This window comes from Quercus robur, chromosome 4 (genome assembly GCF_932294415.1).
Source record: "Quercus robur chromosome 4, dhQueRobu3.1, whole genome shotgun sequence".
Taxonomy (NCBI): Eukaryota; Viridiplantae; Streptophyta; class Magnoliopsida; order Fagales; family Fagaceae; genus Quercus; species Quercus robur.
This window is the reverse complement of record NC_065537.1, coordinates 73,488,410-73,505,885: the sequence shown is the minus strand read 5'-3', so window position 1 is coordinate 73,505,885 and position 17,476 is coordinate 73,488,410. Positions and strand designations below refer to the sequence as shown.

Sequence of the window (17,476 nt, the reverse complement as noted above, 5' to 3'; positions counted from 1 at the left end):
GATGCTAAAAAATAGCATTTTTATCTTTTGAGAGCTTTAATGTGAATGCTCAGCAAAAAGAAAATCACATGTCTTCTTGAAATTGATTACCAAGAGAAAGGTACATGCATGTGAGCAATAGATGGGCAAATGATTGATGATCCATGCATAATTTCACATCCTTTGGTGGCTTCATAAAACTAGACATGGCAAAACGGTCCTGAAAATTCTAGTCCGACCAAAAAAATACTTGACCCGAAACCATATTTTTTGACCTGAAACTAAAACAGGTTGACCCGTGATCCAACCCGATTTTTTTGCGGGTTAACCCAGTACTGTGACTCAACTTGTTTTAATTTTTTTTTCGCTAAAGAATATTTAGACTACACCCTTGGGTGCTAGGTGCATAAAGCACAAAGCATGGCAAGCTGGCAGCCTACTACCTAGCCAGTACCCAATAAGAGTAAATAGTGACATGAATCACAAGACAGTGCATTTATTTAATTTTTTTTTAATAAATAAAAGAAGTTAAAATGAAAGGAAAACAAGTAAACAATGAAAATAGAAAAACATTAAAATCAAATGAACAATAAGAGTTTAAGACATTTGATTTGACTATACACTAATAGTAACGCTACTGAGTCACTCAGTGCTCCAGCTCCTTGAAAATAATATTTTTAAATAATCTAAATTTATTGTTATTTTAAATGCAACATGAACATGTGCACTTAAGGAGACTGATAACCTGACATAGTCCATGACATTTAGTTTTTTTTTTGAGTAATTGTGCCAAAGTTTTTTCCTATAAAAAATAGTGCTAGACGTGGTTTGGCACAATCGGTGTGGGGGGAGGTTTTTGAGCCATGCGACCTCATTGAAAACCTTAAAAGACAAACCACCACCATGTTGCTTGATCGGAATTCTGTTTGTGTTGGTGGCAGTTTGGGTTGGTATTGTTGTCGATTGCTTTAATCATTAGGAAAAATAAACAAATTTGAGAACCCAACAACCAAAAGTCAGTATATCTAATAATCCAAACAACCAAAACTCAATAGATCTAATAACCCAACAACCAAGACTCAACAGATCTAACAACCCAAATGACCAAAACTCAATAGATCTAAAAACCCAACAATGAAAGAGGTGAGGGGGAGAATGATAAATCCAGTTTGAACAAAATCTATGCAAAGATGAGACTTATGGTGGTTGTAAGGAGGAAAACTCACAATATGCACTGAACAGAGTAAGTTAGAATTTAGAGAGAGGAACCACTAACCATATTGGTCAAAGTTAGAAATGTAAATACTTCTTTGACAATCACTCCATTCACTAGTAATAGTTCTATTACTAGGTTCGATCCGAGTTGTTTCGGTACAATTTGTTGGGTCAAATAGGGGCTTGAAAAGTCCTAATAAAAAATACTAACAAAAGAAACCATGACAATGTTGAGAACTTATTCAATACACTTGTTGTTCGTACTACACTTCCCTTTCACATAAATATAGGTTTCATGTGTGGGAGCTACATATGGCTAGTTATGTACTGGATTTATTAGTATCTTGATGTAAATAATACCCATTTTTCATTGAAAAAAAAATCACCTAAAGAGGGTAGAGTTCTTAAACAATTTAATTATAGGTAAATACATGCCAAAAATAAGAAGTTATACTTTATTAATTTTAACTAGATGTTTATGTATTGAATGATAGGGTAATGATTCTCTCATACTTATTATTTCATATCCACTTTTTTTGTTTTAAATGTAAATATCTCATTTTTACCCTTTTAAAATGTGTACGTCAACGCATGCAATATCATAAATATTGTGTAACGGATTATATGTAAAATGAGCATGAGATACTATTTAGTGTATGTTTGGATAGTGTTGAAAAGCACTTTTCAACTGCGTTCCACATTTTTTAGTGGGTCTCATGCACTGTTCACGAGATCCGCAAGTACTTTTTTTCAGCAAAAACAACTTCAAAACTAAGTCGCATTGTACTATTCACACATTTAAAAATTATTTTGCTACAGTATTTTTAGTTTTCAGTTTTCAATTTGCAGTAATAAACGGTATCCAAACACACTCTTAGTCCAAATAATACCATGTTTAAATTTTGTACCCCCAACATTAAAAATATTAAAAATCTCAAGTGCTGGACTTCGCTCAGTAAGGAGTTTGGTGTTGGAATTATACTTGAAAAGTAATAATTCAAGAGAAACAAATATAAGACATCTATCAATTAACTATTATATCATGTGCATATGTAATAAAAATCAACAATAAGATGTGAGAAATTTACATACTAGATTATGTTATTCAAGGACCTCACAAGCAATCAGGATGCTCTCCCCATCTGGTCAGGATTAACAAGAGCTTTATTTTCTCTTTCACACCCCCTTGCAAGTGTGGCCTTGACAATATTTATAATATTTAGAAAGGACATGACCAGCCATAAAATCCTTCCTATCGTAATAACACTTCATGTAACAGAAATGTTGCATTTGTTAATAAACAACTTTATTAATTAGATTCATTAATGAAGATGTTCATTAATGTGTTATTACTTTTGTAACTCCATGCTAATACATGGATTCATCTATCGTTCATATCCAGAACTACTATAATGACAACACCTTTAATAGGAGTTCAAGTTACTGGTATTGACACGATAGATTTATTAAAACCAACACTTAACATGCATGAATCTCATTATGGAAGGACTTCCGAGATTATTATGCACTAACCATCAAAAGAATAGCCCTTATTGTCTTCCATAGTCTGAGCAATTTTAACTTGCACATCCCTTCCATCATGGTCCAACAATGTATCTATCAGAATAGGCTACATCATGATGGATATGGTCAAGTCAAGGACTACAATGAATGCATTCATAATTTTAGTCTACTAAATCAAGTAAACCTATATCAATATATCAATATCTTACATCAAAAAATATTGCATAATTTAACAAGAGACTAAATATTTATTTGTTAATAATAAAGGCATCATATATATATATATATTATGTTGGGCCACATTATTCTAACAGTTGGATCACATGTGAGATTAGTGCTAAAATAATAGTAAAATTAATAAATTTATCATTAATTAACAGATTGCTTTGGAACAAGTGGCTATTGTATCACTAATATATATATTATATCACACAATACCAAAAATTCAAGGTCGACTTCCTATAAAGTCTAAGTCTAATTTGGTTCCCATTTTCTACGGAGAAAATTCTAAGCATAAATGAATGTGCATGGGGAGTGACATCTCTTTTTCCAAAGGGTCCTATCATGGAAAAGGAATGCAAGAAAGCAAAAAACAAAAAATAAAGTAGATGTGATGTAGCTATACAATTATTAAAATAATTTAATTTTAGAACTACAGCAAAAAAACTGAAAGTATGAGGGTCACATTCAAATCAATCTTCTCCTTCTATTAGCAAAAAGAAAAGTACATATCTTCTTGAAATTGATAAGCAAGAAAAAGGTACATGCATGTGAGCAATGGGGTACAATCTTGAAAGACGTGTGAACCAATGATCGATGGTCCATTCATAATTCACATCCTTTTGATAAATATCTTCCAGTGGAGCCACCTCTCATTTCAAGGAATATTTTTAATTTGTTGGGTACGAAACAATGGATAATTATTTTAGGTTTCTATTCCTCTCAGTTTTAAACTATATGCTAGTCAAAATGACCGAGAGATTTGAATATGGATATCAAGGATATATAGACTAAGAGGTGCTAAATGTTGAGAGTATAATAAAACGATTTGAATTATTAAAATATTAATTTATTAAATTCAATCTATAAATAAGCTCAATAATTATGTACATTTTTATTCCACAATTAATTAAATCTAAATATATCAGCGTTCAAACAATGTTTTGAGATTATAAGGACCCGTGATATTAGGAGTTCCACCCCAAATTAACTCTGCAAATTGCTGGTAGGCCTTTTCAGTAGGATGACCAGAGTCAAAGAATACATAGTCACCAATGTTCTCACATAATTCGTACTCTTTGACTGTTTTTCTTCCTCCACAACTCGGAATTCCCTTGTACGGACCCGTTCCGCAACATGCAATCTTCCCTTCCGTAAAACCTTCCCAAAATAATCAAAACATACGTGCTAATAATCTTTGATAGAACTAAGATACAAAGTACAACAATAATAAAACACTATATATATACAATGAAAGTTGGGACAACGTGACATACCATATTTTGATGGGCTATTTATTCTTTCAATAAGAAAAGAGTAGAAATCGGCCATTGAATATTTGAATCCTTTGAGCTGGCTCTCTAGCTTCGGAAGGACTTTAGAAAGTGCCCTATTGTGTAGTTTTACTAGTGTCGTAAGTTTCTCCATGCATGCACCTGTGTTTCCTGGTATTTGTGCTTTTATATATGGGATACAACCCCAAGGTGGCAAGCCTAAGAACACATATTTTCTTCCTCCTTTCTTATATATTTCCTGATAAATCAAAGTATAGTTATAACCAAATTAAAAATGAACACAAGAATAATCAGACAAAAATTTGTTCTAAATATTGTATATATAAAACACTAATTGTTATTACTTTGATCACAGTTGTCAAGTTTCCAATCACCATATTTACATATTTTTCTAGAGAGTAGGATTGAAGGATGCTGGGGTTTGTGGTGAAGGGGACAATGTAATCGTTGCTTCCAATGCATATTAAGTAAACAGCTTTGACCAGCAACGTCTTGGCTTCTTCTTCACCTAGTTTTTGCTTTAACAGTGTCTCGATGTTCTTGAAATAATCGAGTTGAGTGTTTAGGTCAATCACCTGATAATGAGGGGGGAAGAGAACAAAAGGGAAGTACTCAACCATGAGCACAAAGTAGAAATATACAAATTAATCTCACAAGAACATAATCTATAGATTCTATACAATGAATAACTTCACAGCAACCCTAAATCAGATACAATGATTTTAATCAAAAGGATAGATGTTATAGAAGCTCTATCGAACTAATTAAGCAAAACTATGAGCCTAATTGTACTCTATTTATGGAAATCCTAATTAGTATTCATTTTTAATTAACCCTACATAATCAAATAGAATGCATACCAAACCTTGACGAGTTTCAGCAAGAACACCAGCTCCTATTGATGCAAAGTTAACCCCATCAGTGTACCGATTATAACCCGGATGTAGATACGGTGGAATTAGCGGCAAGTTTGCTTGCTCAGCTGCACTAATGCTTCAATTGTCAATTAAGCAACAGTTCAGGCCGATCAAAGAGAAAACAACACATAACTATACCTTACCAATGAAATCTGGAATGAGGCGGCCATTGGAAGCTCTCCCAGTGGGGTACTTGAAGAAGCTTTCCCCATAAGGCCAAAAATTTGACTGGAGATAAGCAGTTGTATTGATATAGTTATTGTTTCCAACATCAACTATTGAATCCCCGAAAATGAATAAGGCAAAATGATCCTTTGGCAGGCAGATGTTACCAAAACATTTAGTTGGGATAATAATGCTTGCATACAAGATCAAGAAATAGAAATGGAACCTTAAACTCATCATGTCAAATCTTGTTTATACTTTCTATAAACTTGTCATTTATATAGGGTTCTAAATTTATTGAATATTTGAACATTCATGATAGGCTGAATGAGCTGATCACATACGTTAAAGATTTGAATAAACATTATCTAAAGACATGAACATGCATTATTCTTACCTTATCTAGTTACATGCTCTGAATTTTGACTAGTATTGCATGGCGACATCATCAATAAAGACAAGCACAGACAAAATTATATATTCCAACCTCATCCAGTCACATGTACTAAATTTTGACTAGTATGACAGGGCAACATATTCAATAATTTATGGCTAGAGACCATTTAACAAGATAATTTTCACTGACAACTGTGTAACTCAATTAGTCCCTCATGATATTTCTAAGAAAGTTCAAACCCCTTCTTCCCACTGTAAATAGTTAATTATAAAAAAGATTAAAAAAAAGAAAAAGAAAAGTAGAAGATAATTTTCCAGTTGTAGTCATGGTTACCTGGATCAAGTCTACAACTGAAAGTGTGAGTGAAAGAAAAATGTGTTTTCTTGGAATTGATAAAGTATACAACAAATTTGACAACTTTTTTCACATATATTGAGTTGATAAGTTTTCATTAGTTCTTATTTAGACCAATCATTGATATTATATTTTTATTTATCACACTAACTATTTACCATAGTCAAACTGTCAATTTTTAGTAAACTTTTTTTCTTCTGTCTTTTTAGACTTTCCCAATTGATAAGCAAGATGTGTGAACCAACGGTGGTCAATGCATAATTTCACATCCTTTGGTTGGTGGCTTTCGTAAAACTAATACACAGCCAAGCTTTTGAAAAAATATCGTCTAGTGGAGCCACCTCTCATTTCAAGGATTATCTTTAATTTGTTGGGTACAAAACAATGACCCCAGACCCCTGAATTATTTTAGGTTTTTCTTACTCTCAGTTTTTGACCATCTTCTAGTCAAAATGACTGAGGCTCTTAGGCAAATACTGAATCACTGATGATCTCTCTCTCATTTTTTTTAAATATATTTTTGATAACAACAAGAGATGAGATATTTAAACCGCGATCGATGTCATGGAGAAGTGTTAATTAATTCTTGCCATTTTTAAAATTTTTTTACAAAATTTAATATAATTAATTTAATTAAAAAAAAAAACTAAATAACCAAAAGTTCCAATAAGTTTCTAAAATTATTATTTTAATCAACACCTATAAGTTTTAATTTTAATGAAATTCGGTTTTACAGGGAGTGCTTTTTGCAACATCATTTGGGATACTCTTGTCACGGCTTGCATTTTCATTTCAAATGAGAAATGGTCTTACTAGCATCCAATCGGTCTCAATAAAAACATTTTCCTTAATGAATTGTGTGCATTTGGATTGAAATGGAAAATAAAAATTATTTTACTATTAAGCTTATTTTTGCTACTATTCATGGGACCTACTGCACTTTTTGACACTATTTATAGGCTTTACTGTATTATTTCTATTAAATTTTACCTTTATCTATAGCACTTTTAGCAATAATTTTTCAATTTCAACAAAATTAGTGGTATCCAAACACACCCATGTATATTAGACTTGCATTCATAACAAAATTGGAAATAAAACTTCTATTTTTGGGACAAATGAAATACTAAAAAGGTTTAAGTAAAAATTATCCACATTGAAATAATGTACTTTCCAAATGTTGAGAGTATATAATCAAACAATTTGAATTATTAAAAATAGTAATTTATTAAATTCAGTCTATAAATAAGCTCGAACATTTTTATTGCACTATTAATTAATCTAAATACATCAGTGTTCAAACAATGCTTTGAGATTGTAAGGACCTGTGATATTGGGAGTTCCACTCCAAATTAACTCTGCAAATTGTTGGTAGGCCTTTTCGGTAGGATGAACAGAGTCAAAAAAAACAAAAAGTCACTAACTTTCTCACATAATTCGTACTCATTGGATCTTTCTCCACTTGGAATTCCCCTATATGGACCACTTCCGCAACATGAAATCTTCCCTTCCGTAAAACCTTCCAAACATAATTAAAACAATGGTGCTAATTGTCTATGATAAATCTAAAATATTGAGTACAACAATAATAAAATGCATAATGTACTATGAAAGTTAAGGACAATGTGACATACCATATTTTGATGGACTATTTATTCTTTCAGTACAAAATGAATAGAAATCGGCCAGTGAATATTTGAATCCTTTGAGTTGGCTCTCTAGCTTCGGGAGGACTTTGGAAAGTGCTTTGTTGTGTAGTTTTACTAGTGTTGTAAGCTCCTCCATGCATGCACCTGTGTTTCCTGGTATTTGTGCTTTTATATATGGGACACAACCCAAAGGTGGCAAGCCTAGGAACACGTATTTTCTTCCTCCTTTCTTATATATTTCCCGATAAATCAAAGTATAGATATAACCAACTTAAAAATGGAAACAAGAATAATCTTACACAAATTGTTCTACATATTCTATAAACGGTAATTGATATTACTTTGATCGCAGTTGTCAAGTTTCCAATCACCATATTTACGTATTTTTCTGCAGAATAGGATTTAAGGACGCTGGAGTTTGTAGTGAAGGGGACAAAGTAATCGTTGTTTGCAATGCATATTAAGTAAACAGCTTTGACCAGCAATGTCTTGGCTTCTTCTTCACCTAGTTTATGCTTTAACAGAATCTCCATGTTCTTGAAATAATTGAGTTGAATGTTCAGGTCTATCACCTGATAATGAGGGGGAAGGAACAAAAGGCAAGTAAGAAAATATTAGAAATATACAAGTGTCATAAGAACATAATCAATATGTCAAAATATGATAAATAGATAATAGAGAGAGCTTTTATTTAACAAATGCCTTCTAGGCCAATGAATTGATTTAACCTTGGGTAGTCTATTAAACATATTTAATAATTCAAGCAGGCTAGGTTCTTTAACTAAATTTAATAATTCAAACATATTGTTGTATAGAATATAATCGTGCTTAAAAAAAAAAAAGAATTTTTTGTTTATACTTTAGCTAGTGCAATCATGTATTTGAATTTAGTTGAGAAATATAATGTACTGCATTTAAGAAATTGTTCCTAAGTTTATTTATTTATTTTGGAGTAACTGTGCCAAGTTTTTCCCTATAAAAAATAGTGCTAAATATGATTCAGCAGAGTTAATGTGGGGGGAGGTTTTTGAGCCATGTGACCTCATCAAGAACCCTAGAAGACAAACCGCCACCATATCTGATAGGCCAAGAATATATTGATCCCTTGTGATGAATTAACAAATTAATTAGTAAAGTTAATTAATTAATTCAATTAGCATACAACACGTGTGGTAGCACAAAAAAATCACCAATTAACTAAATGCAACGGAAATTAAATTGACACGGTGATTTGTTTACAAATGGGAAAAACCTACACGGCAAAAACCCCACCGGGTGATTTTAAGGTCACCACTCCCGAGAATTCACTATTATCACAACAAGCAGTTACAAGTAAAGAAATCTCAGTACCTTATACCAACCTATAGTTGAACCCTTATCTCAATACCCAATTGGACTTGTTCTGTAATGACAATCTCTCCTTTTCAATGCACGGCTTCCAGTACGTGACTAACCAATTTGATGTACAGATCCCAGTGCACAGCTTACTCACCAACTTGAGAAAGATGTTGCTTGCAAAGTTCTTCAGTTCATCACACAATAAAGATCACGAAACTCCTTGGTTACAAAACTCTACGGTGTGCAAACACAGTAGCTTCTTCAAGAAAAAGATGAACTAGGGCAAATTCTGTCTCCGGTCACAATTTACATAAACACAACTTTGCTTCACACTCGCGCAACCTTTGACGGCCCTTAAAATAATCCTTATATATGTTTAGAATTGTGAGAAAAGAAAACCCAAACATATACACACGAATTGGATGAAAATTAGAGCTAAAAGTCTGTTTTTCATAAACCTCGATAGATAGCATATCTGTCGAGCATCGGACTTCAGTAGCTTTTTAAACCTCGATAGATACTAACTGTCGAGCTTTAAAATCCAAAACTTCTTCACTTGTTTCTTAGACAAACTTGCATGACTTTAACACTTATTCTTGAAACCTTATTCCCTGAAGCATTAAATACATCCTAGACCTACCCAATTACAAGTAAAGTGCGTTTTGTCAAAGGATTAGTCAATTTTAATTTGACATATGTTACTAACATTAAATCACATGTGTCCTAACAATATCGTTTAATCAGAATTTTGGTTGTGTTGGTGGTGGTTTAGGTTGGCATGGCTGTCAACTACCCTGATCATCAAGAAAAATAAACAAATCTAAGAACCCAACAACCAAAACTCAATAGATCTATGTTGATGCCCACTTTGGCAAAAAGGCCCAATAACAGGATGAAACCCAACGATATAAAAATGGTGAAGGAAGAAGGGTTAGCAAGGTAAGAAAAAACCATTAAGCCCAAATGGCAAGAATAATGGTCCATAGGCCTATAAAGTAGTAAAAGGGACACAAAGAAAGCAAACGGGTCCAAGGAAGCCTAGAGAAGGAATAGAAAGCCCAAGGGAATCATAAGAAATGGAAAGCAAGCTAGGAAATGGGCCGAAGAAGCCAAAGAAAGGAATTGGTAAATGGTATGGTAACCAGGCCGAGGAAACCTAAAAGATTTGGCAAAAAACCTATGGGAATGTAGTAGTGGAATGGGTCAAGGATGTCCAAAGAAGTGATGCGGGCTGAGGATGCCCAAGATAGAATGAAAATAAGCCCAGTAGAAGTACTGGGCTATGTGAATTGAGTAAAGGAAAAGTATATGGCAGGCCTAAAGGAGGCCAAGCAAGCACGAGTTAAATGATAACATGGCAAAAGCAATGGAGCGGTAAGGCAAAAGTGTCAGTTGACTCGGAAAGAAGGCAGGGGCCGGATTGAAGAAGGAAGAACCTATACCCAAGCAAAGCCTAGCCCAGGAAAGAAACAAGATACAGAGAACGAAGACCCAGTGACTCCTTTACGCTACAAAGGGTTAAAAAATAAGTAGCAGGATGAGCAAAAGGATTAGATCAATCCACAGGCCACAACAAACGCATGAAAAGCAAACAAGCCCTTGACTCACATGGGAGTGGAGCACACACAAGGCTCAGGCACCACCCATTAGTACCCAGCCACTACAGCCGTGGTGGGCCATGGGTCAAAGGTAAGAGAGGGTATGGTTTGGCGATGGGGAGAAGGGGAAAGTCTATTATGGAATTCCTGCTCAAAGCTCTTTTGGGGGAAATGTCCTGCTGGGATGACATACCACCCAAAAGGGGGAAAGATGAGCTGGAATCACTAGATGCATGCCATAGGAATTAGTAAGAGAGAATGCCCAATCCTTATCCGGAGAGGAACGCCACAGAAGGCAAGAAAATAAAACTAAAACTCCTTTTTTTTGGGAATGGGACGTGGTGCAGCGAACATAGGATAGTGGTGTTGGCTGAGCAGCCAGCAAACCAGTGGGTGGCCCGGGAAGAAAACCTACACCAGGCCAAAAGTAGTTAAGGGGTAAGATAGTAAAACCCATCACAGCAGGTAGTATAAAAAACGCATTGGCTGTGCATAGCAAAGGGGAGGAGGAAGGAGGAAGAAAAAGGAGGAAGTAAAGGAGACAAGTGAGGAAATAGCAAGAAGAAAAATATCAGAAAAATAGAGAGGGTAAAAAGAGAAAAGTGAGAAAACAAGTGTGATAAGGCATGCACCAATAGGCTATTCCCTTCTCTCCCTCTTAATAGCCTACTCTCTAGCAAGTTAGAAGATTAGGGATTAACCCATTTAGGTCCATTTCTTCAAAGTAAGCAATTTCTATGGCAGGATTTTCTTGTGAGATTGCTCACATTAAAGACTGGTTCCCTTCTTGGACTTAATCTGTTGAGGAACTAAATATGGCAGATTAATCCCCCCTTTCCTTCCTTAGTTGTAATTAATTGTGCATTAACCGTACTTCCGTCATATTCACATAGTCGGTTTTTTTTTTTTTTTTTTTTTTTTTTGTTTTGTTTTGTTTTGTTTTGTTTTGTTTTGTTAAGAAAATGGTTTAAGTGTGATATTTTACTGGCAGTAGACATTTCCTTATCATATTATGTGCCTCCTACCATAACATTTTTTGTAACAGTGTCCTCTGCTGTAAGCGAGTGATCAAGATCTTGGTGAAGGGATCCTAGCTTGCGCACAAGCTGGCTTAAGGTGGGTTTCAATCAAGCCAGTCCCGCCTCTCCTACCCCAGAATTATTGGGCCACAGTGCGGTAGGAAGCAGTCCAACCCAAAATACAAAAAAGGCCACCACAATCTACCAACCCAAATGACTAAAACTCAATAGATCTAAAAACCCAATGATGAAAAGGCGAGAGGGAGAATGAGAAATCTAGGTTGAGCAAAATCTAGGCAAAGAGGAGACCTATGGTGGTTGTAAGGAGGAAAACTCACTATAGGCATTGAAGAGAGAGAGTCGGAATTTAGGAGGAGGAACCAACAACCATACAGGCCAAAGTCAAAAACCTAGATACTTCTTTGACGGCCACTCCATTCACTAGTAGTAGTTCTGTTGCTAGGTTCAATCGGAGCGGTTCCAGTACAATTTGTTGGGTCAAATTGGGGCTTGAACAACTCTAATAAAAAATACTAACAAAAGAAACCATGCCAACCTCGAGAAATTATTTAGTACACTTGTTGTACTTACTACACCTCCCTTTCACATAAACGTAGGTTTAATGTGTGGGACCTACATGTGGGATTCTCCTTCCCTTATATGAGAGGAAAGTAAACTATAGTGGATGCATTGAATAATTTCTATAGTTATTTAATACACTTGTTGTACATATTGCACTTCCCTTTCACATAAATGTAGGTTTCATGTGTGCAACCTATATGTGGTATTCTCCTTCCTTTAATGAGTGGAAAGTAAACTACAGTGGATGCATTGAATAATTTCACAGCAACCCCTAAATCAATTCCATTGATTCTAATCAACAGGATAGTTGTTATAGAGGCTCGATCAGACTAAACAAAACTTTGAGCCTAATTGAACTCCATTTTTGAAAATACTAATTAATAACATTCATTTTTAATTAGCCTACATAATCAGATAGAATATGTACCAATCCTCGACGAGTTACAGTGAGAACACCAGCTCCTATTGATGCAAAATTAGCCCCATCAATGTACCGATTAGAACCCGGATATAGATATGGTGGAATTAGAGGCAAGTTTGCTCTCTCAGCTGCACCAATACTTCAATAGTCAAATTAAGCAACAGTTCAGGCCGAAGAGAAAAGAACACATAAGTAACTATATCTTACCAATGAAATCTGGAATGAGGCGGCCATTGGAAGCTCTCCCAGTGGGGAACTTGAAGAAGGTTTCCCCATAAGTAAAAAAATTTGCCTGGAGATTAGTTGTGATATAGTTATTGTTTCCAACATCTACTATTGAATCCTTGAAGATGAAGAAGGCAACATGATCCTTTGGCAAGCAGATGTTACCAAAACATTTGGTTGGGAAACTAATGCTTGCATACAAAACCAAGAAACAGAAATAGAACCTTAAACTCATCGTCTCAAATCTTCTTTACTTTCTATTAACTTCTCATTTGTGCAATTTTCATTTATATATATATAGGGTGCTGAATTTGTTCATTAGGTGACAAAACTGCTTCCGTTGACTTTCATGATATGCTGGATTTGCAGATCAAATACGTAAAATATTTAAATTTTTTTTGAGGGGATAAAGATTTGAATAAATAGTGTTTAAAGGCAAACATAAACAAACAATCCCGTTACATGCACTTAATTCTGACTAGTATGGCATTGTAACATAATCAATATTTTATGGCTGCTATGGAGACCATTTGATAAAGATAATTTATACACTAAATTTTGAATAGCATGCCGATCGTTTGATAAGATAATTTATAGCATAGTGACATAATCAATAATTTATGCACTAAATTTTGACTAGCATGGCATGGCGACATAATCAAAATGCTAGGAGGTACCATCGTGCACCCTTGGCATGATGGTCACTTTATAGGTACAAGTTCTTATGGATTAGGGGAGGGTCAAGGGCTGGAGTTCCAGCTTTTAGGAGCGAGTTTCACACACATATACACTTAGATTATGCTAAAGTAAAATTCCATCTCAAAGCACCAAAAAAAAAAAAAAAAAAAAAATTGCTAGGAGGTGATGGCTTCTTTGAAATAAGGCAAAAAGTTTAGTGACTACGTAAAGGCATTTATTACCAATTTTTCACCAAAAATAATTTCAAGATGGAGAAGGTTTATGTAAGTTTTTGGACTCCTGGAAAACATAGTGTTTAACTTAATTTATTAGCCAAGTAGTTATTTTGGTTAATTATTCAGATCTAGGTTAAACATTCATCACACATAACACGCACATCGGAAAACTAAATAACACAAGATGTGATGACCTAGGAAAACCAATGAAAAATACTAATTTCAATTTAAAATAACCTAGGGGGAACGATCCCAAGAGAACAATCCACTATCTCAAATTGGGATTTACAGTCAAGAATACCAATTTACAGTAAATCTAACTACAGTTATCAAACGGAGCTCTGAACCCCTCACACTTCTTTGAGGTAGATTTGCTCTCACATGAACCTTGAGTTCATGCTTTAGATCTCCCACATAGACCACCAGTCTATGACTCCAAGACCACCCTTGAAGGTTTAGATCTAACACCTTTTATGATCGGTATGTAGCAACTTCAGATCTACAGGTTCTAATAATACATAGATTGATTTTTTATAGTGACTTTGAAAGGAAAAGGGACATAACCTTTTAGATCTCAAAAGAGAAGCTCCCTAGTCTCTACAGTACGTGTCTTAGGATTTCCTTTAAATACTATAAATTAGATCTAAAACCCTAATCACTTACTAGGCTATTGGGATGAAATTGAATTATTCAGATTCGTCTTTCGATTGGTCAAACTATCTTCTCAATCGGTTGAGCTTGGCATGTTTTGAATTCCTGAACCTGCAACTTGTTCTTTTATTCTGACTTGCAATACCTTGAGCATTGTCTAATATACTCTATAGAATCTAAGATCTATATCTAGACAAGTTTGTGCTCATGGTTTGCCAATTATTCTAAACTTTTAGAACCTAGCAATCTCCCCTTTTGGCAATCCGTGATAAAACTTACATACACAATGAAATGCTCAAATACAACAACCCAATTACAATAAAATGTCCAAATTCATCACAAATCTTAATCTAAGACTTCTAACTTAGAAGTTGCAAGAGGAGGCAGAAGATCTTGATTCAAATGTACTTGTCTTCTTGAAACACTCAAAAGAGCACATCAATGCAAGTGTGGAAATAAAAACAGATAGACAACAAATAACATATATGCAATAACAACATACATAAAAAATAAAAATAAAAACTTTTATTTTCTCCCCCTTTCAAAAACAATTTCATCTCCCCTAAATAAAAACAGTTTAAAAACCTTTAAAACATAATTCCCAAAATTCATCTATTTCTCCCCTTTTTGTCACATATTGACAAAGACAATCTAATCAGAATGTATACAAACAACACACACAATAGATGTCAAGAGATAATAGAGAATCAAGTAAACACAAAAAAATAAGCTCCATAGAAAATAGAGACAAATTCTCCTATGAAAAGCAACAATTCCCCCTATGAACAGCATAGGTTTTTAAAACAGCTTTCTCCCCCTACAAAAATATAGGCAAAACAAAACAAGTTTGTGGGAAAAACAATTTTCAGGAAAACTTAATTAGGAGGTGAGGAAAAAATAAAGAAACACAAAACAATTTTTTTTTTTTTTTAAAAGAAAAAATTGAGGATTCACATGAATACAAATATTCTCTCTTTCAATATATGCAAACTTGACACTATGTGACCCATAAACAGATGCATGCAAACACTTCCAAGCACAATCAGTTTAGACTATACAATATAAGATCTCAATGATATAAAAGTTTAGCATGTAATGTGTTTTCTAGTGTCACGGTGTTTTGAACTCAAATCAACCTCAGGAGTAAAGAAAATATTTGCACATTTGTTATCCACCATAACTCTCAAAAACATTTTTAATAGTTCACACATCAAGAAAAATAGCATATATTAAAATGTGCGAAACTAAAAAATTAATTAATCATTTTTTTAGATCAAGTTGAGTACCCAATTTTGCAAAGTGTACGCGTGTTGTGTGTGAATGCAAAAATATAAAGGAAACAATGCAATGCATGTCCTAAACTATATGAGTAGTGCATGTGAATTTAACCACAATGATGCATGAAAAGATTGATTAGTTAGGAGAATAAAAAGAGACATTTTTAAACTTCAATCAATCGAGAGGAATTGAAAACAAAATTTGAAAATTTTCGATCAATTGAAAACTAGGCAGTAGCAATCAAGGGAGGCTGAAGGTTTATGCACAAAAGTTCATAGTTTAGATTGGTCAAGGGAAAACTTCGACCGGCTGAAGCAATGAAAAACTTCAAAACTTTAAAAATCTAGAATTTTTTTTGCAGAAAAACAACTTAAAAAGTAGTTTTTAAGACTCAATGCATATGAACATAATTCAGAAAAGTTTTAAAAACATGATGCAACTCAGATGCAAATATCAAAACCACTCAAGAAGTTAAAAACATAGACTTGAAGCTTAAAATCATAAAAGGATAAAAAATAAAAAATAAAAAATAAAATTCTTCAAATCTCCCAACTAAAATTTAAAAAAAAAAAAAATTGCATTTACACAGCAGACTATATGCAATTAAAGATGGCCAGATTATACAACACACACAGTCTCATGTACTTGATTTAGCAAAGATTTGTGTGTAGTGTGTAATTAATATATGTACAAAATACAAAATAGGTGATATGTAGATAGAATTCAAACAAATTTTCTATATTATCAATCACATTGGTTTGAAAGTGACTATCACCTAAAAAGATACATCTGATATCTCCTACATCTCCTAATGCAGAGTTACAATCTACTAACTAATGCTTTCATGATTAGTTTAATGCTTAAAAGCTTAATGCATAGTCATAAGCAACGGCACATATATTTTTCTTTTCTTTTATTTCGAGCCCACTAGTGTACACTTTAAAAAAAAAAAAAAAAAAATTGCATCACCTTTATTCAAGGTTTTTTTCATGAGATTTCTCTTGAATTCAAAATATGTGACATCAAAATCAAGATCCTTTGATCAAAAACTAAAAAAAAAAATCACAAAATTAAGCATAATATAACACAAATTAGTGAAGTGCATATCAAAGCTAAATATGGTACATAGTCATGAATGTAAAGTTTCATTGGCCAACCTTAATCATACACTAAATGGTGTGCAATACAAAAATAAATAAATAAATTTTATGTTTTATATGATGATCAAAAACAAAAAGTACACATTATGCTAAATGAACAAAATACAAAAGTAATGCGTGATAACATGTAATGCATGACTGGCTACGTTAATAAGTGCATAGACAGTGCTCAACTAAGCTATAGAGGGTACACAAACAAGAAATATCAAATTTCTTAATTAACCCATTAATACATGTACAAACTAGTGCATACTCATACAAAATTAAAGATATCTTTTTCCACTATCTTTTCAACATGTGTGAAAAATACTGAATTTAAAAAAAAAAAAAATACATATCAGTGCTTAACTTAAAAACTCAAGGTCCTCAATAAATATTCATTTCATAAAAATTAACCTACAAGAGAGTCTTCAAATGAGTAACAAGTATGCAAGTGCTTAAACAGAAAACTTAATGCATACATAACTTTTATACAATTGACCCCACAATATGTATTTATCTCAAAATAGTCATGCACTCAGTTATGCAACACATACTTTTCAAGTTTCTCCACAATGTCAAGCAACTCTAAGTCAA

At 33.5% G+C, this 17,476-nt stretch overlaps 1 protein-coding gene and 1 pseudogene across 1 annotated transcript; both read right to left on the bottom strand.

The window, feature by feature from the left end:
• Positions 1-3,745: 3,745 nt before the first annotated feature.
• On the bottom strand, positions 3,746-5,670 carry LOC126723648 (GDSL esterase/lipase 1-like). Its single transcript, XM_050427250.1, has 5 exons — positions 5,293-5,670; positions 5,093-5,214; positions 4,577-4,807; positions 4,215-4,470; positions 3,746-4,098 (listed from the first exon to the last, which is right to left on the bottom strand). Exons 1-5 carry the CDS (start codon positions 5,552-5,554, stop codon positions 3,863-3,865), a joined length of 1,107 nt encoding a protein of 368 aa, XP_050283207.1. The 5' UTR covers positions 5,555-5,670; the 3' UTR covers positions 3,746-3,862.
• Positions 5,671-7,298: 1,628 nt separating this feature from the next.
• LOC126722555 (GDSL esterase/lipase 1-like) lies at positions 7,299-13,132 on the bottom strand (annotated as a pseudogene).
• Positions 13,133-17,476: the final 4,344 nt, after the last annotated feature.